Source organism: Xenopus tropicalis, chromosome 7 (assembly GCF_000004195.4).
Source record: "Xenopus tropicalis strain Nigerian chromosome 7, UCB_Xtro_10.0, whole genome shotgun sequence".
In the NCBI taxonomy this organism is placed as follows: domain Eukaryota; kingdom Metazoa; phylum Chordata; class Amphibia; order Anura; family Pipidae; genus Xenopus; species Xenopus tropicalis.
This window is the reverse complement of record NC_030683.2, coordinates 6,114,429-6,140,599: the sequence shown is the minus strand read 5'-3', so window position 1 is coordinate 6,140,599 and position 26,171 is coordinate 6,114,429. Positions and strand designations below refer to the sequence as shown.

Genomic DNA, 26,171 nt, shown 5'->3' with positions numbered 1-26,171 from the left:
TGAATGAAACACCCTTGAAGGGTTGGTTCACCTTTAAGTTTGTTATAGAATGGGCAATTCTCATCAACTTTTCAATTGGTCTTCATTATTTATCTGTTATAGTTTCTCAATGATTTCCCTTCTTCTTCTGACTCTTTGCAGCTTTCAAATGGGGGTCACTGACCCCGGCAGCCAAACCCTATTGCTCTGTGAGGCTCCAGTTTTATTGTTACTTTTTATAACTAGTTTTTCTATTTAGGCCCCTCTCCTACTCATATCCCAACCTCTCATTCAAACCGTTCCCTTGTTGCTAGGGAAATGTGGGCCCTAGCCACACAAATTATTCTCTGTGAGGCTAAAGATTTACAGTTATTGTTACTTTTCATAACTTACTTTTGTATTCAGGCCCTCTCCCTTTTATATACCAGTCTCTCAAACCACTCCCTGGTTGCTAAGGCAATTTAGACCCTAGCAACACAAATTATTGTCTCTGTGAGGCTAAAGATTTACTGTTATTGTTACTTTTCATAACTTATTTTTCTATTCAGCCCCTCTCCTATTCATATACCAGCCTCTCATTCAAACCGCTCCCTGGTTGCTAAGGTAACTTTGATCCTAGCAACCAGATAGCTGCTAAAACTTCAAACTGGAGAGCTGCTAAACAAAAATTGAAGTAAAAAAAACTACAATAAAAAATGAAGACCAATTGCAAACTGTGTCAGAATATGACTCTTTACATGATAGCAATGGGGGTCCCAGCTAGCACAGCACAGGTACATGGGGGTATTTATTGGGTAAGAGTATATAACTGCCTGTATGTCGGTAATGAGTAGGTCAAATTGCCATTGGGACAGACAGAAAGCCAAAGTGAAGCGAATGAATGGGCAGCACTAGGGCCGCCATGTTAGTCAGGGCACTTCCGCCAGTCACTAAAGCCCATTTCCCGTCATGCTCCGCGCAGTTTCCGGTGTGGCTGCCGGATCCCGGGCCTGACAGCCGGAGCTGGGGATGTGGGGGTGCCGGTGAGAGAGCGGAGGGCGATGGAAGAGGAGGATGAGGAGAATATGGAGCAAGACCCCAACCATAACCACTGGCCGGAGCTGCCCAACCCCCCCGCCGCCTCCTCTGGGTACGGAGCCGGCACCAAGCGCTGTGACAGCGGCCCCAGCAAAGCCCTGCTCGGCCTGAGCGGCAGCAGCACCTCCAAGTTCCGTGAGTAGTGACGGGCCGGTACCCTGGGCTCCCATATGGCTCCTACTCCCCCTCCTACCCTGGTACAGCCCTGCCATGGGGTAGGGGCAGCCCTGGCACCCACACAGCCTATAGGGAGAGGCACCCTAGGGCACAGTCACCCTGGCACCCACACAGCCCATAGGGAGAGGCACCCTAGGGCACAGTCACCCTGGCACCCACACAGCCTACTGGGACAGACACCCTAGGGCACAGTCACCCTGGCACCCACACAGCCCATAGGGAGAGGCACCATAGGGCACAGTCACCCTGGCACCCACACAGCCTATAGGGAGAGACACCATAGGGCACAGTCACCCTGGCACCCACACAGCCCATAGGGAGAGGCACCCTAGGGCACAGTCACCCTGGCACCCACACAGCCTATAGGGAGAGGCACCCTAGGGCACAGTCACCCTGGCACCCACACAGCCTATAGGGAGAGACACCATAGGGCAGAGTCACCCTGGCACCCACACAGCCCATAGGGAGAGGCACCCTAGGGCACAGTCACCCTGGCACCCACACAGTCAATATAGAGAGACACCCTAGGGCACCGTCACCCTGGCACCCACACAGCCTATAGGGAGAGGCACCCTAGGGCAGAGTCACCCTGGCACCCACACAGCCTATAGGGAGACGCACCCTAGGGCAGAGTCACCCTGGCACCCACACAGCCTATAGGGAGACGCACCCTAGGGCCAGAGTCACCCTGGCACCCACAACAGCCTATAGGGAGAGGCACCATAGGGCAGAGTCACCCTGGCACCCACACAGCCTATAGGGAGAGGCACCATAGGGCACAGTCACCCTGGCACCCACACAGCCTATAGGGAGAGGCACCATAGGGCACAGTCACCCTGGCACCCACACAGCCCATAGGGAGAGGCACCCTAGGGCACAGTCACCCTGGCACCCACACAGCCTATAGGGAGAGGCACCATAGGGCACAGTCACCCTGGCACCCACACAGCCTACTGGGACAGACACCCTAGGGCACAGTCACCCTGGCACCCACACAGCCTATAGGGAGAGACACCCTAGGGCACAGTCACCCTGGCACCCACACAGCCTACTGGGACAGACACCCTAGGGCACAGTCACCCTGGCACCCACACAGCCTATAGGGAGAGACACCCTAGGGCACAGTCACCCTGGCACCCACACAGCCTATAGGGAGAGGCACCATAGGGCAGAGTCACCCTGGCACCCACACAGCCTATAGGGTGAGACACCATAGCGGCAGAGTCACCCTGGCACCCACACAGCCTATAGGGAGAGACACCATAGGGCAGTGTAACCCTGGCACCCACACAGCCTATAGGGAGAGACACCATAGGGCAGAGTCACCCTGGCACCCACACAGCCTATAGGGAGAGACACCATAGGGCACAGTCACCCTGGCACCCACACAGCCTATAGGGAGAGACACCATAGGGCAGTGTAACCCTGGCACCCACACAGCCTATAGGGAGAGACACCATAGGGCAGAGTCACCCTGGCACCCACACAGCCTATAGGGAGAGACACCATAGGGCACAGTCACCCTGGCACCCACACAGCCTATAGGGAGAGACACCATAGGGCAGAGTCACCCTGGCACCCACACAGCCTATAGGGAGAGACACCATAGGGCACAGTCACCCTGGCACCCACACAGCCCATAGGGAGAGACACCATAGGGCAGAGTCACCCTGGCACCCACACAGCCCATAGGGAGAGGCACCCTAGGGCAACAGTCACCCTGGCACCCACACAGCCCATAGGGAGAGGCACCCTAGGGCACAGTCACCCTGGCACCCACACAGCCTATAGGGAGAGGCACCATAGGGCACAGTCACCCTGGCACCCACACAGCCCATAGGGAGAGGCACCCTAGGGCACAGTCACCCTGGCACCCACACAGCCCATAGGGAGAGACACCATAGGGCAGAGTCACCCTGGCACCCACACAGCCTATAGGGAGAGGCACCCTAGGGCACAGTCACCCTGGCACCCACACAGCCCATAGGGAGAGGCACCCTAGGGCACAGTCACCCTGGCACCCACACAGCCCATAGGGAGAGGCACCCTAGGGCAGAGTCACCCTGGCACCCACACAGCCTATAGGGAGAGACACCATAGGGCAGAGTCACCCTGGCACCCACACAGCCTATAGGGAGAGACACCATAGGGCAGAGTCACCCTGGCACCCACACAGCCAATATAGAGAGACAGACACCATAGGGCAGAGTCACCCTGGCACCCACACAGCCAATATAGAGAGACGGACACCATAGGGCAGAGTCACCCTGGCACCCACACAGCCTATAGGGAGAGACACCATAGGGCAGAGTCACCCTGGCACCCACATAGCCTAGGGTGTCTGGCACCCACACAGCCTATAGGGAAAGACACCATAGGGCAGTGTAACCCTGGCACCCACACAGCCTGTAGGGAGAGACACCCTAGGGCAGAAGTCACCCTGGCACCCACACAGCCTATAGGGAGAGACACCATAGGGCAGAGTCACCCTGGCACCCACACAGCCTATAGAGAGAGACACCATAGGCAGAGTCACCCTGGCACCCACACAGCCTATAGGGAGAGATACCATAGGGCAGAGTCACCCTGGCACCCACACAGCCTATAGGGAGAGACACCATAGGGCACAGTCACCCTGGCACCCACACAGCCTATATAGAGAGACAGACACCATAGGGCAGAGTCACCCTGGCATCCACACAGCCAATATAGAGAGACAGACACCATAGGGCAGAGTCACCCTGACACCCACACAGCCAATATAGAGAGACAGACACCATAGGGCAGAGTCACCCTGGCACCCACACAGCCAATATAGAGAGACAGACACCATAGGGAAGAGTCACCCTGGCACCCACACAGCCAATATAGAGAGACAGACACCATAGGGCAGAGTCACCCTGGCACAGGATAGACAACTAAGGTGGGCAGAGTGCCCCCAGGTATAGTGAATAGGGAGAGAGACCAGGATAAGTGGGGGGGCAATACACTGCCAAACTTGGGGGGGGGGGGGGTTGAAGCATAGCGGGTAGGAGGAGAGTCAGCAGAACAGAGAGAGACATCACCCAAAGTAAGAGACGGCAAACTGGGCCACAGGGAGAGGAATGGAGCCCCCTGATTTATAGGGGTGCAGTACTGTGAGAAGGGCATCATTATGAAAAGGGCAGAGCACAAAAGTGGCCGAGCCTGGCACATCCTCTCTTTCTGGCAAGTCTGAAGTGGCAAATAAATGCCCAGAGAATGGGCAGTCAAATGCTATAACCAGTGCTGTGGGCATCATACCATCGGCTCAGCCGTGTCCTGCCAACGTGCCAGTGCACCCCCTCAGTATGGGTGCTTGGGGGTGGGTGTCAGGATAAAGCTGGGCAAGGAAGTTGGCCAAGTCTAATTCTGATTACACAGCAATAAACTAAAAGTTGAGCCCTATTGCAATTGGTCTTGCTTTTTATTCTGCCTGATGGGTGAGGGCCGCCCACTGTGCCCAATGGATGGGCAAACAGGCTTTGCATTATTATTTGATCATTGGGTCCCGGACCAATTTCTCCCACTATGTAATTGGCAAATATTGGGCAGATCTGTCTGTATACGGCCGACCCGAATGCTACTGGTCCATCGTTGGTTTGATGGTTCTGTTGCTTCTCTCTCGCAGTTATGAACGTTATCACAGTGGAGGATTACAGGAACACGTACTGGCCCAAACTGGAGAGTGCCATCGATCAACTACTAACCCAGAGTCCGGGCGACTATATCCCTATATCCTACGAGCAAATCTACAGGTACTTCTCTCTCTCGCTATGAGGGTTGTGTATTGTATTTGCTGCCGGTCATTAAGGTGTAGAATCTCAGCCATAAAGCAGAGCAGGACTGCTGCTTACAATGGGGGGGTCAGATAGGATCTGTGCCACTGTGACAGAATGCTCTGTTATACAGATAGCTAGAATCTCAGCCATAAAGCAGGGCAGGACTGCTGCTTACAATGGGGGGGATAGGATCTGTGCCACTGTGACAGAATGCTCTGTTATACAGATAGCTAGAATCTCAGCCATAAAGCAGGGCAGGACTGCTGCTTACAATGGGGGGATCAGATAGGATCTGTGCCACTGTGACAGAATGCTCTGTTATACAGATAGCTAGAATCTCAGCCATAAAGCAGGGCAGGACTGCTGCTTACAATGGGGGGATCAGATAGGATCTGTGCCACTGTGACAGAATGCTCTGTTATACAGATAGCTAGAATCTCAGCCATAAAGCAGGCAGGACTGCTGCTTACAATGGGGGGATCAGATAGGATCTGTGCCACTGTGACAGAATGCTCTGTTATACAGATAGCTAGAATCTCAGCCATAAAGCAGGGCAGGACTGCTGCTTACAATGGGGGGGATAGGATCTGTGCCACTGTGACAGAATGCTCTGTTATACAGATAGCTAGAATCTCAGCCATAAAGCAGGGCAGGACTGCTGCTTACAATGGGGGGGGGGGATCAGATAGGATCTGTGCCACTGTGACAGAATGCTCTGTTATACAGATAGCTAGAATCTCAGCCATAAAGCAGGGCAGGACTGCTGCTTACAATGGGGGGGATAGGATCTGTGCCACTGTGACAGAATGCTCTGTTATACAGATAGCTAGAATCTCAGCCATAAAGCAGGGCAGGACTGCTGCTTACAATGGGGGGATCAGATAGGATCTGTGCCACTGTGACAGAATGCTCTGTTATACAGATAGCTAGAATCTCAGCCATAAAGCAGGGCAGGACTGCTGCTTACAATGGGGGGGTCAGATAGGATCTGTGCCACTGTGACAGAATGCTCTGTTATACAGATAGCTAGAATCTCAGCCATAAAGCAGGGCAGGACTGCTGCTTACAATGGGGGGGATCAGATAGGATCTGTGCCACTGTGACAGAATGCTCTGTTATACAGATAGCTAGAATCTCAGCCATAAAGCAGGGCAGGACTGCTGCTTACAATGGGGGGATCAGATAGGATCTGTGCCACTGTGACAGAATGCTCTGTTATACAGATAGCTAGAATCTCAGCCATAAAGCAGGGCAGGACTGCTGCTCACAATGGGGGATCAGTGTGTGTGACCTGACGCTTCCTTTCCCCACCAGCTGTGTGTATAAGTGTGTGTGCCAGCAACACTCGGAGCAGATGTACAGCGACTTGATACATAAGATTACCAGCCACTTAGAGAGCGTCTCCCAGGAGCTACAGGTGAGGGGCTGCTGGGAATGGGAATGGCTCTGCTATATACAGGGGGGCAGTACATTGTGCCGTTACATCTATGTTCTTATATAAAGTCATCAGGGCTGGTGGAGCTGCCATACATTATTGTGGGGTATCTGGGGTATCTATGCCTTTGGGGCAAACAACCAATGTGCCAGTAGCCTAAGGTTAGACCAGTCATGTGCAACAGGACTACAACTCCCACAATACCCTGCCAACGGGCAGAGCAGAAAGACCATATTTCATTGGTAGCCTGAATGAGCAATGTTCGGGCATGGGTGCTTGTTAGGCCATGAAAGGGTTATCTGTGGGGGTCTGGGGCCACTTTGCCTTATATGCTACTGTATAAAAGTTTCATATTTTCATTTGAACAGCTGCTGCCAATAACATTTCAGTACATGATAATAACACAGCACCATCTAGTGGCCATTTTAGTTGCTGCCGATCATTAAAGGAACAGTAACATCAAAAAATTAAAGTGTTTTAAAGTAATTAAAATATAATATGCTGTTGCTCTGCAAAAAACTGGTGTTTTTGCTACAGAAAAGCTACTATATAAATAAGCTGCTTTGTAGCCACGGGGGCAGCCATTCAAGCTGAAAAAAAGGAGAAAAGGCACAGGTTACATAGCAGATAACTAGTAGATAAGCCCCATATAATGGGGGTTTATCTGTTATCTGCTAAGTAACCTGTGCCTTTTCTCCTTTGAATGGCTGCCCCCATGGCTACATAGCAGCTTATTTATATAAACTATAATAGTCTTTCTGAGGCAAACACACCAGTTGTAGCAATGCATGGCAACAGTACATTATATTGGTATTACTTTTGTATACTTTCATTTTTTGGTGTTACTGTTCCTTTAAGGTGTATTCCCACTCATGAAGAAAAATAGCTGCGGGCAGTCAGGCCCCATAGGCACTGAATAAAGATAGAAACCATTCACATTTATATGTTGAAGTCAGACCTAAGCCAGTACATTACATCAGAACCATTAATGAGGGCAGATGAGGATTCTGTATTTGGCCACTGGATGGCGCTATTTTATTACTGGATGGATTTTAATAAAAAAAAATGTAATGTGTGTTTAGTACAGAGGTGTATACTGCTGTTAATGGTATCTCTCTGTACAGGCTATGAGCAAACTTAGGGGGCTGTTCCTGCTGAATTGTGCTTAGTACAGGGGAATCCCTATGTGCCATAGTTTTATGGTATCTCTCTGTACACGATATGAGCAAACTTAGGGGGCTGTTCCTGCTGAATTGTGCTTAGTACTATTGCAGAGAATCCAGATAAAGATGCAGTTTTTTCCCAAGACCCATAATATTAATTCCATTTCTTAAATTTTGATGAATACAAGAGAGTCACTAGCGTCACTATTGGGTCAGGGTTGTGTGAGTCCCTGCCGTGCCCCAGTGGTGCCTACAGAGCAGTATAGGCAGTGTGTGTGTGTAACTGCCCCGTGTCCCTGCCCGCGTGGGGGTAACGTTTCTCTCCTTCATTCCAGGCCAGTTCTCCTGCTCATTATATTGAGAGGTTTAACCTTGCCCTGGCCCAGTACATGGGGGCGCTGCACAGCATTGTCCCCCTCTTCATCTACATGGTAAGTACATTGGCACCCAGGTCTCCTTAGTCTTACTGTAGGGTATGCGCTGCGGGGGTTGCAGGATATGCGCTGGGGGGGGTTGCAGGGTATGCGCTGGGGGGTTGTAGGATATGCGCTGGGGGGGTTGCAGGGTATGCGCTGGGGGGTTGTAGGATATGCGCTGGGGGGGTTGCAGGGTATGCGCTGGGGGGGTTGCAGGGTATGCGCTGGGGGGGTTCTGGTTATGTCACAGCAGGGTATGCGCTGGGGGGGTTGCAGGGTATGCGCTGGGGGGTGCAGGGTATGCGCTGGGGGGTTGCGGGATAGGCGCTGGGGGGTTGCGGGATATGCGCTGGGGGTTGCGGGATATGCGCTGGGGGTTGCGGGATATGCACTTGGGGGTTGCGGGATATGCGCTGGGGGTTGCGGGATATGCGCTGGGGGGGGTTGCGGGGGGATATGCGCTGGGGGTGTTGCAGGATATGCGCTTGGGGGGTGTTGCAGGATATGCGCTTGGGGGGGTTGTAGGATATGCGCTTGGGGGGGTTGTAGGATATGCGCTGGGGGGGTTGCAGGATATGTGCTTGGGGGGGTTGCAGGGTATGCGCTGGGGGGGGGGGGTTGCAGGAAATCTGCTGGGAGGTTTCCAGGTAATATTTTATGCTATTTCTCCTCCAGAACAAGTTTTACATAGAAACCAAGCTGAACAGAGACCTGAGAGACGACCTAATACAGCTCTTTACGGACCATGTGGCAGAAAAGCACATTTATAACCTCATGCGTGAGTTTCCCTCTGTCATTGGGTGGTGGTGCCCTGACCAGTTGGCCCATGGAACATGTAATGCCCAGCCGTGTATTCCACTGCCTCATGCCTCTCCCCTGGCATGTTTCCTAGCAACACGCACATCAGCCATGTTCTGCCCTGCGAGGAACTCGTATCCCCCAGGAACATTTCTCCCACAATCCTGTAACCTTTTCTCTGAGGGACATATAACTGTGACCCCTTCATTCTCCCCCAAAACTCAGGGCCCTTATTATCTCCCCTCTATGACCCCCCCCCCATAAAGCGCATCTCCGTACTGATCCCCCCGTTCCGCTCAGAGCCAATTCCTTCTCTTCCCTCGCAGCCTTATTACTAGAAGCGCAGTCGACTCCCTTTCAAATCACACCCTCCACCATGGCGAGCATCGTGAAAGGCCTGTACACCCTGAGGCCAGGTGAGTAGATTGCTAGCTCTTCATATCTGCCTGTTCCGTACTGTGTATAGAGCTTGTGTAAGAGTGAAATGTCCCTAGCAGGGCACCGTCCAGTGATGCTGCCAGCACTAGGGCCCAGTCTCTGTACGGATATATCCGCCCCACCTACACTGTGTCTCAGAATAACATCAGGCTGCAATTATGTGCTGCACTCATCCTCGGGGTACGGGCTCCCTAGCTGAGCCGAGAGATAATCTGCGCTGTTTGTCTCTTCAGCTTTCTTTTATTTAGTTTCTTTTTTCGTGGAAAAGAGATAATTGCACATTATCCTTAATGGAAGTACATTATTTTATTCCTTCATCGACAAAAAAAAAGTCACAGTGCCCAGAATATTCCCTCTTTATGTACTTGTGTTTATATATAGATGGGCCCTAGTGGTAAGTGCCCTAGAATTGGGGCTGTTTGAACCCTTTATATGGTCACAGAAGTCACACTCAGTGACTTCTAATATCCTTATCATTTACAGTAGGGGGTACATTATCCCTTATAATACATGAGTGATACTCAGAGTTCCCTGTATAACTCAGCCTGCAGCCTTGTGCCTTTATATGGGCACAGAACCCCTCAGTGACTGCTAATATCCTTATCATTTACAGTAGGGGGTACATTATCCCTTATAATACATGAGTGATACTCAGAGTTCCCTGTTTAACTCAGCCTGCAGCCTTGTGCCTTTATATGGGCACAGAACCCCTCAGTGACTGCTAATATCCTTATCATTTACAGTAGGGGGTACATTATCCCTTATAATACATGAGTGATACTCAGCCTGTATATGTTTTTTGTATTTATTTCTTTCTTGTTCTGGTTCTGCCCCTCCCAGAGTGGGTCCAGCTGGCACCGACGCTCTTTTCTAAGTTCATCCCCAACATCCTGCCCCCCGCGGTGGAATCGGAATTGCAAGACTATGCTGCTCAGGACCAGAAGTTACAGAGGGAACTGGCTCAGAATGGCTTCACCAGGTACATGTGCCCTTGGCTTCTGTATAGAAAGTGGCAGAGCAGCACGTGGGGCGGCTACGTGGCAGGGCGCTAAACCACTAGTGATGCGGGTTGGCACGATGAGAATGAAGAGGAGTATTCCGTATGCGCCACACTGAGCCCCGTCACACAGACAGATTGCGCCCTGCGCCACTAACGGCTCTTTACATGATGAGATGCAAATGAATTCCGCTTTGATAGAAGCCTCTCCAAAGGCCAACGAGCCCCCGGCGGAATGATTATCCTGCTCCGCTTACACGGAATGATCCCATTGCTCAGCTAATAGCATCCCGCCACTCCAGAGCCATTACTTGTCTGAGAGTTTGTGTAGCGCCACCGCCGCCGCTTTGTATCTCGTATAACCGGCTGGGCGCTGCAGCTGTGCCAGAGAAACTGCTACATTAAAGGGGAAGTTAACTTTTAGTATGTTAAAGAATGGCTAATTCTGGACAACTTTTCAATTGGTCGTTATTTATTATAGTTTTTTTATTTGATGTCTTAATCCAATGCAGCTTTCAAATGGGGGTCACTGACCCCGGCAGCCAGAAAACTATTGTTACGTGAGGCTACAGTTGTATTTAGGGATGCACCATATCCACTATTTTCAGATTCGGCCGAATCCTTCGTAATAGATTCGGCCAAAAAGAGAACCCAATCCGAGTCCTAGTTTGCAAACGCAAATTAGTATAAGGAAGGGTTAAAGAAAACGTTTTTCAACTTCCGTGTTTGGGACAAAGTCACATGATTTTAGGATTCGGATTCAGTTCGGCCATAGAAATGGATTTGTCCAAATCCCAATCCTGCTGAAAATGGCCGAATCCCAATCCTGCTGAAAATGGCCGAATCCCAATCCTGCTGAAAATGGCTGAATCTTGGCCGAATCCTGGATTTGGTGCATCCCTAGTTTTATTGTTATTGGTACTTTTCATAATTTATTCATTTACTAGTCTCTCATTCAAACCACTCCCTGGTTGCTAAGGTAATTTGGACCTTAGCAACCAGATCGCTGCTACAACTTCAGAGCTGCTGAACAAAAATTGAAATCATTAAAAAACTACAAATAATAAAAAATGAAGGCCAGTTGCAAACTGTCTCGGAATATTACTCTTCATACTAAAAGGTGATCAACCCCTTTAAAGGCAAAGTAAAGCACACTCCAGCTCAGGCTGTGTTTATGCAGTGTATCTGTTCCCTTTGCGCATTACAGATGTTTATACTGAGCTCAGGAAGCCTTGGTGCTGCCATTTTGTTGCAGACCAGACTCTCATTCTTTTCTATGTTCTCTCTAGAGGGGACCAGTCACGGAAACGAGCCGGAGATGAACTGACGTACAGTAAGTGACAGACAGACGTAACTGTAGCTGATCCCCCTGCTGCCTGGCACTAACCCTGCGCCGCTCCCTTGCAGATGGCTCCTCCTCCTGCGGCGGTGGCTCCCAAGGGTACAGATAAGGCGACTGGCGCTTGCTGGCTGGACTCTTTACATCCGCCTCCAGGACTGTTGCACCTCCGGCACGGCCTTCAGCAGACTGGGCCTCACTGAGTGGTTCCTCCGCCTCATCCAGACCTCGCGTCCCTCCTGCCAAACTCCGGCCCGATGTGAACCCGTGCGTTACAGGAGAGTGCCCTCTTGTATTTTTGTCTTTTTTTGTTTTTTTTTAAATGAAACTTGAACTGTTGCTGCTAAAGACAGGGGGGCGGGGTTACAGAAATGACTGCAAGAATTATCATCAGCATTTTGATCCTCGCGCCCTCCTGTCCCCCGGGCATTGCTCCCTGCATAAACTCAAACAGGAAGGACTATCTGTAAGCTACGGATATATATATACACACACACGTTTATATATATATATAATATACAGCCCGCTGCCTGCTCCCTGCAGGGGAACCTTTGCCGCACCTTCCATCTTTTGCCCATCAAGTTCTCTGTGCATGTTTGATGCCATTACCCCCCCCCCAAGCCCATCGTAGACCTTAGTTTTAGCCACTCCACTTCCTGTGGGAACCCTATCATGCTCAACCAGTGGAAAGGGGGCAACTTCTGGTTGGTTCCTTTGTTGCTCCTCCTTCTTTGTGAACCAATTGTAACAGGAAAAGGGGCTGTTTGTGGCTTTGCCACCATCACAACTGCATGATGTCCCCCCCCTCCTGTTCAGCGACGCCCATCCAGGCCTCCTTTCTAAGGCCTGCGCCCCCCATTTTTATGAAGTCTGACGGGCTGTTTATTTTTATTTAACCAATATCTTTGCTTGGCTTCAACTTTACGGACCAAATCTAACCGCCCCCCCTCCAAATGTTTTTACATGATTGTTTAGAGAGAAGGGATTGGGCAACCTGTTGCCCCCTAGAGGTTGTTGAACTACAGTGCCCAGCGTCGGCCATCAGTCTTTGGTAAAGCCAGGGGCATGCTGGGAGTTGTAGTTTTAGCTCAGGGTGGCAAGTTGCCCTTGTGCAGTTTAGAGCCACAAGCTCAGTGTAGGGGTTTCCTGCGCAGATGATAATCGGGGGGGCTTTGTGGCCCATTCCATAAGTGCAGGTCATAGTAAAGCAGTATATGGCAAATGGCTAAATAAAGAGATGTAGATTTGTTACTATGGTTACGGGTCGATGTTAGAGGAACGTGTAAATACCGAGTCACCCTATAAACCACACGACCGCTAACGATAGAATGCAGCCCCTAGAAACTGTTAGATTGGGATGGAGAGGGCAAAAGTGTCTCATCCAATCGAATTGTACCGTGCAGTCTCTAACTTTGCTCTGTTTTTCACATTGAAAAAGAACAGGTTGGTATTATCACTGATACATCTCGTGTTTTATTCCTCTCTCATAATGAATAATTGGGGCTGCTCCAAGCGCCCCCCAGTGCCCTATCGGCAGAGAGCTGCCCGGGAGAAGTGCATTCTGGGTATTAATGGAGCGACATGAGGGGACGTGTGTCTGATGTGGCCCACTAAGAGGTCATTTTCCCATGATTCCCTTAGGCACCGATGGGTGTTTTGCTGCCACAATTTCAATATGAAAAGGAAACTCCCAAAGCAGCTCTGTGTGCGCCAATGGGACTATCAGAATGTGTTCCTCGTGGTACCTGTTCCACCAGAGCTTGCAATCTAAATTCCCTAAATACATAGACACACTCTAAGGCCAACATGGACCCCTCCCACCGCTTTCTGTAAACTGTCTGCAAATTATTCTCCTCCCTGATCTGAATTTGCTGCCCCAGTGTCGTTCCCTACTGTGTCGGTAGGGTGCCAAATCTCCCAATAATGTTTTTCCACTGGTGTCAGTAGGAGTGTCATGGGTGATCTGAAAGCAGTTCTAATGTGTAGCGCTGGCTCCTTCTGAAAGCTCAGACTCAGGCACACTTTACTGCTGCGCTGCAAGTTGGAGTGATATCCCCCCCCCCTCACCCCCAGCAGCCGATCAGCAGAACAATGGGAAGGGAGCAAGATAGCAGCTCCCAGTAGGTATCAGAATAGCACTCAATAGTAAGAAATCCAAGTCCGGCTTGGGACTCCTCCAGTTACATGGGAGTAGGAGAAACAATAGGTTAGCTGAAAGCAGTTCTAATGTGTAGCGCTGGCTGAAAGCTCAGACTCAGGCACACTTTACTGCTGCGCTGCAAGTTGGAGTGATATCCCCCCCCCCCTCACCCCCAGCAGCCGATCAGCAAAACAATGGGAAGGGAGCAAGATAGCAGCTCCCAGTAGGTATCAGAATAGCACTTCAATAGTAAGAAATCCAAGTCCGGCTTGGGGACTCCTCCAGTTACATGGGAGTAGGAGAAACAATAGGTTAGCTGAAAGCAGTTCTAATGTGTAGCGCCGACTCCCTTCTGAAAGCTCAGACTCAGGCACACTTTTACTGCTGCGCTGCAAGTTGGAGTGATATCCCCCCCTCACCCCCAGCAGCCGATCAGCAGAACAATGGGAAGGGAGCAAGATAGCAGCTCCAGTAGGTATCAGAAATAGCACTCAATAGTAAGAAATCCAAGTCCGGCTTGGGACTCCTCCAGTTACATGGGAGTAGGAGAAACAATAGGTTAGCTGAAAGCAGTTCTAATGGGTAGCGCTGGCTGAAAGCTCAGACTCAGGCACAAGGCACTGAGATGGCGCCTACACACCAATACTACAGCTACAAATACATTTGTGGTTGAAGAATAAAAGTTTAAATCGCAGAGTAAATTATGTACAATGTGAACAGTGTATTTTAGTAATAAAAACCACACCATAAAAATCAGAATCTAGCCGTAAAGAAGTTCAAGCACAGAAAGGCATTTATGTTTGCAGTGAAGGGGATGTGGCCAGTGTACAAACCAATCCAATCACTCTGTGATCAGGTCTCTAATAAACTCCTTTGAGCCAGGGATAGTGTTGGGAAGCAACCTACGGTACCTTCTATCATCCTACCTGGAGTAATGTGGGTAGTAACCCCTGCACTGGGCTCCTTTTGTATATAATGGGCCCTGTGAGTGCCCCCTCTGAGCTGTGTATATAACGGACCCTGTGAGTACCCCCTCTGAGCTGTGTATATAATGGGCCCTGTGAGTGCCCCCTCTGAGCTGTGTATATCAATGGACCTGTGAGTGCCCCCTCTGAGCTGTGTATATAACAGACCCTGTGAGTGCCCCTGATAAGCTGTGTATATAACTGACCCTGTGAGTACCCCCAATAAGCTGTGTATATAATGTTTTGTACAAGCAGGTTCCTTGCTGAGCCCTCAGTGTGTATCCCACTTACACAGCCCACTCAGGCCGCTCTCCAGTACAGTTTCTGTTCCAGACTCTCAGGGATAATTGATTTGGGCCGGTTGAGTGTTTATCCGTGTGGCTAAAAAACAGGCTCTTCCTGAGATCCGAGCGCCTCTCCTGTCCCTGGAGCCACATTCCACACGTGAGAGCGAGGGTTATGGGTAGGGAGGGGGCAGCGCGTGGCGGGGCCCCTATTGATTCTATTGATGTGAGTCCGGCCCTAGCAGCACCCCTGCTGGCACCCACAAACCCATTCACTCTCATTGCTTCCTTCTATCTGCAATGTGTGAGAGAGTGACAGAGAGAGTGCTAGAGAGCGAGAGAGAGTCAGAGAGTGTCAGAGAGAGTGCTAGAGAGCGAGAGAGAGCCAGAGAGTGAGAGAGAGCCAGAGAGTGTCAGAGAGATTGCCAGACAGCGAGAGATTGACAGAGAGTGCTAGAGAGCCAGAGACTGACAGAGAGAGTGCCAGAGAGCGAGAGAGTGCTAGAGAGTGCTAGAGAGCGAGAGAGTGCCAGACACTGCAGTTAAGCAGCAGTAAAGCTCAACAAAAAAGTGGAGTAGAAATGTTGTACATTATGTTTTGGGGTTCTGTACCAGCCCAAGGCCCTCCCCCAGTAGCTAATGTTCCCCCTGTTGTAAAATATAAGGATATTATAAGTCACTAATATCCTTATATTGTACAAGAGGGGGGAATACACACGTTTCAGTGAATCGTGTGACAGAAATAACATCACTGATTATAACTGATATCACTAAGCTCCATTTATAAGGATATAATTACAGAATATTCATAGCTCCTCTCTGTTATATACAATATAAGCATAATACCCAGCATAAAAGTCACAATACAAGGCCAGTTAGTAATTCCTTTAGATTTACATTGACGGCAGCTCAGAATTCAATAATCAGCCCTGGGAAACAAGGCACATTTTCCGCTGGATGATTTCCCCCCCTAAACTCAGCTTCTCCCCAGAGCCCACTGAGCATGTGCAGTGCCACTGGCACACAAATGATGCCTAAGCAGATCCTGGATCATTCCTGTTATAGGGCTGCTACAGTAAGTACAGTATATAGAATAGAACAATTCTAGCCATATTCAGGCTTCAGTTCCCCTTTATTCCAGTTTTGGGGGCCAATAATCCGTAGGTGAGTGGAGCAAACCATTATCCGGCAGGCAGGAATACTAAGCTGGAAGTAGGACGGGGAGTCAGGAGATTCCCGTGACAAATCTGTGTTGATTGGACAAGGAGGCTGAATAGAATAAGGCTATTCTCATTCACAGCAACATCCATTTCATGGGGGTGAGGATGAAGTGCAAATAGAAGATTAAAGGCAAATAATGCCATTAATGGATTCTAGCTGCTCGGCCCATCGCAGCTTCATCCTCTCTTTATTCCCACTCATCCCTGGATCATCCCCGACTGACTGCAGGGAATGTAACACAGGCGGCTCCTATAGAAGATACCTGTCCCCTGGGTATTACATTCAGGGGGGGGCTTTGTATATCTTACACATGTGTCAGGGTTTAGATCGCCCAAGTTACTCCCTATTGGCCTATTCAAGTCTTTTATAGGGGTTGTTCGCCTTACTTACATTAACTTTTAGTATGATATAGAGAGTAATATTTGGAGACAAGTTGGTCTTATTTTTGTTTTTTTTTATTTGTAGTTTTTTTTAATTATTTCAATTTTTGTTCAGCATCTCTCCAGTTTGGTGTTTTAGCAGCTCTCTGGTTGCTAGGGTCCAAATTACCTTAGCAACCAGGGATTGATTTGAATATATATATAGAGGTGGGACTGAACAGAAAAATAAGTGATAAAAAGCAACAATAACTAACATTTTAGCCTCACAGAGCAATAGGGTTTGGCTGCCGGGGTCAGTGACCCCTATTTGGAAGCTGGAAAGAGTCAGAAGAAGAAGGCAAATAATTAAAAACCATAAATAAAAGTTAACTTAAAGGTGGACTGCCCCTTTAATTACCTAGTATAGCAGCTATGGCATAAAGGGTTACTGCCTCCATCTTGCCCTACTGTCAGATACCCGCTGCCCCCTTCCTACCCGTAGTGGGGTCCTGCTTGGCACCCCTCTATAGACTGTCTAGGCTCTGGGTGCAGCATGGAACTGAGAAGCTGCCATTATGTCAGCGCTCTCGTCGCTCTTGGCAGTCACACACTAATAAGCTTCTCGATTTTACACAGCGAGGAGGTTGGTATTGTTGCCGACGTGGGCGAGAACTGAAAAGCGCGAATTTCCCGAGATAGGAAACAATGCTATTGGTCAGGGCACCGGGCTGCTGAAACTGCACATTAATCCTAATTGTATTTACTTGGGGGTTATGTCGTTATTTCACGGTGTTTGTTTCACTCGTATGACGGGAGATAATTATAGCCGCAATGTTACTGATACACTGTATGGGCAGAGTACCCGGCTCTCCGTGCCATATGCTTAGGTGGCACCCTGACCCTGATGGGATCTTAATATTTTCAGTTGGTTAGTATAGGTATCAGTATATAGTTATATGGGGGTTTCATTTGGAGGGGGGGGTTGAACTGGCATCTTACCATCTGGCAGTCTGATGGAATGTCTGGGCAGTGTCGAAATGGGGGCTGGGAGAATACTTGGGGGGCCCGACCCTTGTGGGCCCTGCCGGCCTGGGAGCGTATCCTACCCAGGACTGGAGCGAAGGCATACATTTGGGGCAGCAGGTGTAGTGAGAGGGGTTTGGGTCAGGGGTTTGGGGGGGGGGGCTTGCATCAGGGGCAGTGATGGTGGGGCCTGCAGCTGGGGTGGGGGGCCCTGAGATGGCAGCACCCATTGGGCCAAGCACATCCCAGTCTGACACCAGGCAGATGCCAGGAGAACCCTACCTGCCTGAATGTATAATGTAAGTTTGGTGTAGGAGGAATAATGGGCTGGAGCTGTTTGGGCCCCCAGTGCCAGTGAAACATTAAGGCTACAGGATACAGTGACATTCCTGGCAGTTCTGTGCTCCCTACTTTGTGGGACAGTTTGGGGGGGGGGGGGGGCTTTCCTGTTTCATGACAATAATGCCCCCCATGCACAGAGCCAGGTCTGTACAGAATGGGTTTGCTGAGATGGGAAGAACCTGACTGAGCCCTGACCCAACCCAACTGAACCCCTGTGGGATGGAACCCCGACTGTGAGCCTGATCCCCAACATCACTGCCCAACCTCACTAATACTCTTGTGGCTGAATGGGAGCAACTCCCAGCAACACTGTTCCAACATCCCTGGGTTTAGAATGAGATGTTGGACAGGTAAGCGCCCCCGTACACGTTCAGCCATATTGTGTGTATTGATGACAGATGGAACAGCTGAGAGTACGGAATGGGTTAATAATATTACCATAAGGCCTTGGCAGGACCCGCTCGGCATACAAGGTAGAAGCTGTACCTAAATGCTCATCTGTACTGTATGGATCCATAATTAGACCCCTAGATAGAGGGCTTCTACTCACACCTACATTCCCTATGATTGACAGGTTTTTTATGAGTACATATGGGCCTCCTGGGGCAAGGGGTTATGGAGATCACTATATTATTGACAAACAGCCCACGCTGAATCTGAAACTGCTACTGAAGACAAAACCGCTTCTCTCGATGATGATGATGATGATGATGATGATGCTAAAGCCGGCTCAGCTATAGGCTCTATACAATATCAGCCGCACATTGTGATGAAGCACTGGAATTTGCCCCTTGCTGTGCAGCTGCGTCCAGCCCCCCCCCCCCCCCCCCCCCCCCCGGCTCGTTCCATAACTGGAAATGCTGGAGGATGAGCCAGGAGATTATATTGGGATTCAGAAGCCTGTCCAAAAGCTTCAGCTGTACAATCTAATTGTGCCGGATCCCCCCCCCACAGTTCCGGAATATCATTCATACCCAGCAGAGGCCATTATGGGATGCAAATCACTCACAAAGGCCTCAATGCTGTTGAATTAAACATCCCTCCATTGACATCTGTTTGCAGCGAGAGCCCTGATTTCCAGCCCCGTTACCATCAAATGTCTTTGTTTTGTGCTTAATTTGCAGTAAGTGCACCTGTTCCTGTAGCTGCTGGGACCCAGGTTTGGCCAATGCTCAGATATGTATCAGCAATGTTGGGATTTACTACTTTATCAAGCAGGAACTGCCTTAATCAAGATTGGAAAAGATCATAGGCTCCTCCCAACGTCTTGCCCAACTCTTATGTACCTTGTCCGGCTGCATTGTAGCCATACCCCTCGGCCCAGTATTTGGAGGGATGGACCTGAGCCTTGCCTGTGTATGCTGGGTCCATCATTTTTCTTCCGGAGTCCTGTGCTGACTGTGCCTGCTCTGGAGAAGAGATAAAGGGAACACTTTATAGACTGGTCACTGTCCAAGAGTGACTGTAGGTTACACACAGTGCTATTTACCCTAAGGGGTAACTCATAAATAGGCAGGGCAGGACTTGGGGATATACTGTGCCTAATGGGTTGTCATCCACAAATACTAAAATGGCTGGGAGTTGGCAATACAACTAAGCTTTCTTCCGGTGCCAGGGCAAACTGATTATTATATAGTACAATGCTAAGGGGCTATGGGCAGCCATTATTGCCCACACAGGTTGGCCGCACAACCAAAAAGTAATTCCCCTGACCATCAGAGGGAGCCCCAGTACCATCTTAGGGGTTTCTTCATTAGCATGGAGGGGATTTGCAAGATAGAAGGGGGGACGTTTGTTGGCCACAATGACAGAAATGCAGAATATAAGCAGGTGGAGTTGTTCCATTTAGTTGTTGTTGAAATGATTTATATATAAAGAGCCATTGTGGCGCCAAGGCTAAGTCTGATGCGGCACTTGCTGTACAGAATCAGCCTGTTCTTTATTTTGTACGGTTTCATTGGCTGCACAATGGGTGTCTAACTGGGGGCCTGGGGGCCAGGTGTGGACTTTCAAGAGATATTCATGGCTCCCAGTGCAGCTCTGTCTGTTTGGCAAGCACGAATTAAAGGCCAATATAAAGGAGCCCCCCTAATGTAAGTGCAGAGGAAGAGGCCTGGCTCCTGGCTGTGAGTTTGGGGGGATACTAATGATAATGGGGGATTTTAGTTTATAAACTGTTACATGTTTCGTGTAGCAAGCAATGCCAGGCAGCGGCTGTAGGGCAAACAAGGCTTTGAGCTGTAGTAAAAGGGGTATAGATTCACGGGTGGGGGGGTTATTCTTCCCCTTTACAGAATGCTGGTAAGGCCCCATCTGAATATGCCGGGCAGTTCTGGCCTCCAGTGCTCAAATGGGACATTACTGAGTTAGAGAGGGTCCAGAGAAGGGCAACTAAGCTGGTAAAGGGTATGGAAAGTCTCAGTTATGGGGAAAGACTGGCCAAGTTGGGTCTGTTTACACTGGAGAAGAGGCGCTTAATGGGGAATATGATAACCATGTATAAATATATAAGGGGACCATATAATAACCTCTCTAATACTTTATTTACCAGTAGGTCCTTCTAGCTGAAACAAGGGCACCCAGACCAACTGCAAAGTTGCTATGAATAGGACATTCTATAACATACCAAAAGTTAACTTAAAGGTGAAATGCCCCTCTGATCTTATTTATAGTTCTGTACTCAGTACCACTGTTACTGAATAGACAGTTGGTTCTGTCAGGGGAATTTCTGGTCATATTGGGGGCAGCAAAGGTTATATACACTCAGGCCCGGACTGGCAATCTGTGGGGCTGCTGTAAGGTGCCATAGACAGTCACTATTTATTGGGCTGGGGGGGTTGTTTGTGCCTCTGGGTACTGGGAATGCCAGGGGGGCTGTAAGGTGCCACAGACAGTCACTATTTATTGGGCTGGGGGGGGGCTGTTTGTGCCTCTGGGTACTGGGAATGCCAGGGGGGCTGTAAGGTGCCACAGACAGTCACTATTTATTGGGCTGGGGGGGGGCTGTTTGTGCCTCTGGGTACTGGGAATGCCGGGGGGGCTGTAAGGTGCCACAGACAGTCACTATTTATTGGGCTGGGGGGGCTGTTTGTGCCTCTGGGTACTGGGAATGCCAGGGGGCTGTAAGGTGCCACAGACAGTCACTATTTATTGGGCTGGGGGGGCAGTTTGTGCCTCTGGGTACTGGGAATGCCAGGGGGGCTGTAAGGTGCCACAGACAGTCACTATTTATTGGGCTGGGGGGGCTGTTTGTGCCTCTGGGTACTGGAATGCCAGGGGGGCTGTAAGGTGCCACAGACAGTCACTATTTATTGGGCTGGGGGGGGGCTGTTTGTGCCTCTGGGTACTGGGAATGCCAGGGGGGCTGTAAGGTGCCACAGACAGTCACTATTTATTGGGCTGGGGGGGGGCTGTTTGTGCCTCTGGGTACTGGGAATGCCAGGGGGGCTGTAAGGTGCCACAGACAGTCACTATTTATTGGGCTGGGGGGGCTGTTTGTGCCTCTGGGGTACTGGGAATGCCAGGGGGGCTGTAAGGTGCCACAGACAGTCACTATTTATTGGGCTGGGGGGGCTGTTTGTGCCTCTGGGTACTGGGAATGCCAGGGGGGCTGTAAGGTGCCACAGACAGTCACTATTTATTGGGCTGGGGGGGGGCTGTTTGTGCCTCTGGGTACTGGGAATGCCAGGGGGGCTGTAAGGTGCCACAGACAGTCACTATTTATTGGGCTGGGGGGGGCTGTTTGTGCCTCTGGGTACTGGGAATGCCAGGGGGGCTGTAAGGTGCCACAGACAGTCACTATTTATTGGGCTGGGGGGGGCTGTTTGTGCCTCTGGGTACTGGGAATGCCGGGGGCCTATTTCGACTCACAGTACAGACCTCTGTGTGTTTGTACTCCCACTAACTGACTTGCAAGTGATGAAAGTCTGTGCGCCCCTTGCTAGTAGTGCAAATAGTTATGACTGAGGGAATAACTTAATCGAGGCAAAGTGTAAATGTCTTGTCCCTAATTAAATCTGTTCAGACACCTCGCACAGGCTTTGCAGGAGACTCGGGTTCATGTGGGTAAGGCAGGGAACAGGCACACGAATAACTTTTACTAAAGGTTAACACAGCAACATATAACAGTACACTGCAAAATGGCGGCTCTTAGACTTCCACACACACAGTACAGGAACAGGAAGAAGAGAGCATGTGACCAGCTGCTGTCCCAAGCTTAGGGTGACAGCGTAATATATTACAGTAAACAAACAAGGACAAACCCCTGTAGAATCCCACTAACAACACTACGTCCGACTGGCCAACTACGTCACAGTCATCCCCGGTCTGGCCAGTCCTAAATGGCAAATGGCTGCCCTTTTATTGGCGCCACTGGCATCACCTAACTGTAGCTGGGAAGGGAGGAAGCTACAACATGTATAAACTATAGCAACAAATGGAAGTTGTGCTCACCACTAAATTTTTAAACCATTAGTCCGGGGTGCAATGAGGCTGTTACCCCAAAATTCATACAGACAGAAAAAAGAGCCCCTCTGCACTCACCCATTATCAATATATAGGGCATTAAGACATTCAGTGCATTAAGCTGCCAAGCAATGCCCTCCTCTTTAAGCAATGCCAGGCAGCGGCTTTAGGGCAAACAAGGCTTTGAGCTGTAGTAAAAGGGGTATAGATTCACGGGTGGGGGGGTTATTCTTCCCCTTTATAGAATGCTGGTAAGGCCCCATCTGAATATGCCGGGCAGTTTTGGCCTCCAGTGCTCAAACGGGACATTATTGAGTTAGAGAGGGTCCAGAGAAGGGCAACTAAGCTGGTAAAGGGCATGGAAAGTCTCAGGGGGAAAGACTGGGCAGGTTGGGGTTGTTTATACTGGGGAAGAAGCACATAAAGGGGGGGGGGCTATGATAATTATGTATAAATATATAAGGGGACCATATAATAATCTCTTTAATGCTTTATTTACCAGTAGATAGGTACAAGAAGGGGTTGGGTGGGTATTTAGCAAGTGAGGGAATACAGGGTTATGGGAGATAGCTTTTAGTACAAGTTGATCCAGGGACTGGTCCGATTGCCATCTTGTAGTTAGGCATTTTCTTCCTCTGGGGCAAATTGGAGAGGCCAATTGTTTAGTTTCCCCTGTGGGTTTCTAGGCATGACTGTGGCTCACAGAGCAGTAATATGTATAGATCATTAGGGAAGGGAGAGAAATTAGAAGCCTCACAACAGTTCATTCAGTCAGTGCCTCCTCTGCCTTTCCAGTGGTGTCCACAAGAGGGTGCACGTGTACATACTATAATCATCATCTCCCATGCAGCCATCGGCATTAAGGGGGAATTCACAATATAACTGGCATTCTGAGGGTCCCCGCAGTAAGGGATTTGGGGGTACTACTGAAACAATAGAGAAAAGTACAGTTGATTATTAGATATGCAAATAACCATACAAGGCATTATGGGATGCACAATTTTGGCTGGAGAACAGCTGACATCTGCTACATAATTTTGAGAGTCAGAACCAGCAGTGCAGACAAACAGTGATTTCCAATGGAAGTTTACAAATACCATGGAAACCACTGCACATTTTTCATAAATGGATATGGGGATTAGGGAACATTTTGTTTTTGGGTTTACTTACCTTTTGCTTTCACGCAGAAACGCACTTTTGCCATTGACTTCTACATGATCTCGGCAAGTTTTAGTTGGCAAATTGCCGGATTCGGATTTTTAGCCATTTGGACGTTTAGTAAATCTCGAAAAATCTCAACTTTTACCACTAAAAATCCAAATCGGAAAAAAAAGAAAAATCCGAGGTTAGTAAATGGCCCCCTAAGAGGCAGCGTATTGTGTAGCAGGTAACAAGCAGCTTCTATATAAAATAAATCAATTAACAGCGGCCCCAGAGCAGCTGAGCCGCATTGTGTAGCTTAGTCCCACCCATAAAGAGAGCAGGGGGCACGGGAACATTAGTGTGTAACCCCCACTGTAGCCCCTATCCATACACTCTCTGGCTGCTAAGTGCTGCTCCTGGTCTTACATTCTATTATCAGAGCAAAGCAAAGTGCAGCGTTTTATTTATATGGGGGGAAGGATCTGTGCCACTGTGACAGAATGCTCTGTTATACAGATAGCTAGAATCTCAGCCATAAAGCAGGGCAGGACTGCTGCTTACAATGGGGGGATCAGATAGGATCTGTGCCACTGTGACAGAATGCTCTGTTATACAGATAGCTAGAATCTCAGCCATAAAGCAGGGCAGGACTGCTGCTTACAATGGGGGATCAGATAGGATCTGTGCCACTGTGACAGAATGCTCTGTTATACAGATAGCTAGAATCTCAGCCATAAAGCAGGGCAGGACTGCTGCTTACAATGGGGGGATCAGATAGGATCTGTGCCACTGTGACAGAATGCTCTGTTATACAGATAGCTAGAATCTCAGCCATAAAGCAGGGCAGGACTGCTGCTTACAATGGGGGATCAGATAGGATCTGTGCCACTGCTGACAGAATGCTCTGTTATACAGATAGCTAGAATCTCAGCCATAAAGCAGGGCAGGGACTGCTGCTTACAATGGGGGGATCAGATAGGATCTGTGCCACTGTGACAGAATGCTCTGTTATACAGATAGCTAGAATCTCAGCCATAAAGCAGGGCAGGACTGCTGCTTACTATGGGGGGATCAGATAGGATCTGTGCCACTGTGACAGAATGCTCTGTTATACAGATAGCTAGAATCTCAGCCATAAAGCAGGGCAGGACTGCTGCTTACAATGGGGGGATCAGATAGGATCTGTGCCACTGTGACAGAATGCTCTGTTATACAGATAGCTAGAATCTCAGCCATAAAGCAGGGCAGGACTGCTGCTTACAATGGGGGGATCAGATAGGATCTGTGCCACTGTGACAGAATGCTCTGTTATACAGATAGCTAGAATCTCAGCCATAAAGCAGGGCAGGACTGCTGCTTACAATGGGGGGATCAGATAGGATCTGTGCCACTGTGACAGAATGCTCTGTTATACAGATAGCTAGAATCTCAGCCATAAAGCAGGGCAGGACTGCTGCCTTACAATGGGGGGATCAGATAGGATCTGTGCCACTGTGACAGAATGCTCTGTTATACAGATAGCTAGAATTCAGCCATAAAGCAGGGCAGGACTGCTGCTTACTATGGGGGGATCAGATAGGATCTGTGCCACTGTGAACAGAATGCTCTGTTATACAGATAGCTAGAATCTCAGCCATAAAGCAGGGCAGGACTGCTGCTTACAATGGGGGGATCAGATAGGATCTGTGCCACTGTGACAGAATGCTCTGTTATACAGATAGCTAGAATCTCAGCCATAAAGCAGGGCAGGACTGCTGCTTACAATGGGGGGATCAGATAGGATCTGTGCCATTGTGACAGAATGCTCTGTTATACAGATAGCTAGAATCTCAGCCATAAAGCAGGAGAGAAAACAAAATTGACTGTGCAACAATTCTCTGTGTAACACAATATAACACATTGTTCTCAGGCAGAAATATCAAGTTGTTCTTTGGATAATTGTGTCGCTTGGAATTTAGATTTACTTTGCTGTTCCCATAGTGATCTGCCCCATTCCAGTTATTCACTTTCAGCCCAAATCTTTTATTTTCCATATCAAACTTCTAAGTGAAAAGCCGATGATATGAGAATAAATTTGCACCTTCTAATTCCCTTCCATCTCCCGGTTACACGGCGTAATGGGCCGAGCGAGCTCTCACTGCTTAAACGACGTGTCCCGTCTGACAGTTCCGGCAGCTTTAGCGGCTGATGAGTATTTCTTGCTCCTATTGTTACCTTGTTACCCGGGAGTCGGAAGGAACCTTGTCAGATGGAATTATTCCTTCAGAGAGCAAATTAGAGAGCCGCGTTTGCCCCGAAATGGAATTTTCTTTTTTCATTTTTAGTCTTGTTTCACGTGCTGGGAGATAATTACACACATATATCTATGATAGCTTTTATTCTTTCTGCGTAACATTCCAAAGCGCCCCCTTCCTCTTCAGCTATTGGCTGGACCTGCAGCTTTATTGTATTGCATGTTAATACTTATAGAGAGAACGGTAAGAACTAAGTGAGCTTTAGAGAGGTCTGTGTAAATACAGCCATAAGCACTCACAGAGTCCTCTATCAAAAGAAACAGGATTTATTTTCTTCTTTTTTCTACAGAAACATCCTTCAGGACACGAGGATGAAT

The 26,171-nt window shown here is 49.2% G+C and overlaps 1 protein-coding gene across 1 annotated transcript; it reads left to right on the top strand.

Moving 5' to 3' along the window:
* The first annotated feature begins 907 nt into the window (after window positions 1-907).
* cacul1 (CDK2-associated, cullin domain 1) lies at window positions 908-13,081 on the top strand. Its single transcript, XM_004915735.4, has 9 exons — window positions 908-1,191; window positions 4,883-5,009; window positions 6,348-6,450; window positions 7,967-8,062; window positions 8,723-8,825; window positions 9,172-9,261; window positions 10,124-10,262; window positions 11,570-11,613; window positions 11,688-13,081. Exons 1-9 carry the CDS (start codon window positions 1,020-1,022, stop codon window positions 11,729-11,731), a joined length of 918 nt encoding a protein of 305 aa, XP_004915792.1. The 5' UTR covers window positions 908-1,019; the 3' UTR covers window positions 11,732-13,081.
* Window positions 13,082-26,171: the final 13,090 nt, after the last annotated feature.

Excerpts from the sequence above, each read along its gene's own strand:
- cacul1 (XM_004915735.4), top strand. The coding sequence starts at position 1,020 with ATGGAAGAGGAGGATGAGGAGAATATGGAGCAAGACCCCAACCATAAC. Across the intron at positions 5,010-6,347 it reads TCCTACGAGCAAATCTACAG|CTGTGTGTATAAGTGTGTGT; the intron begins GTACTTCTCTCT and ends TTTCCCCACCAG. Across the intron at positions 6,451-7,966 it reads GCGTCTCCCAGGAGCTACAG|GCCAGTTCTCCTGCTCATTA; the intron begins GTGAGGGGCTGC and ends CCTTCATTCCAG.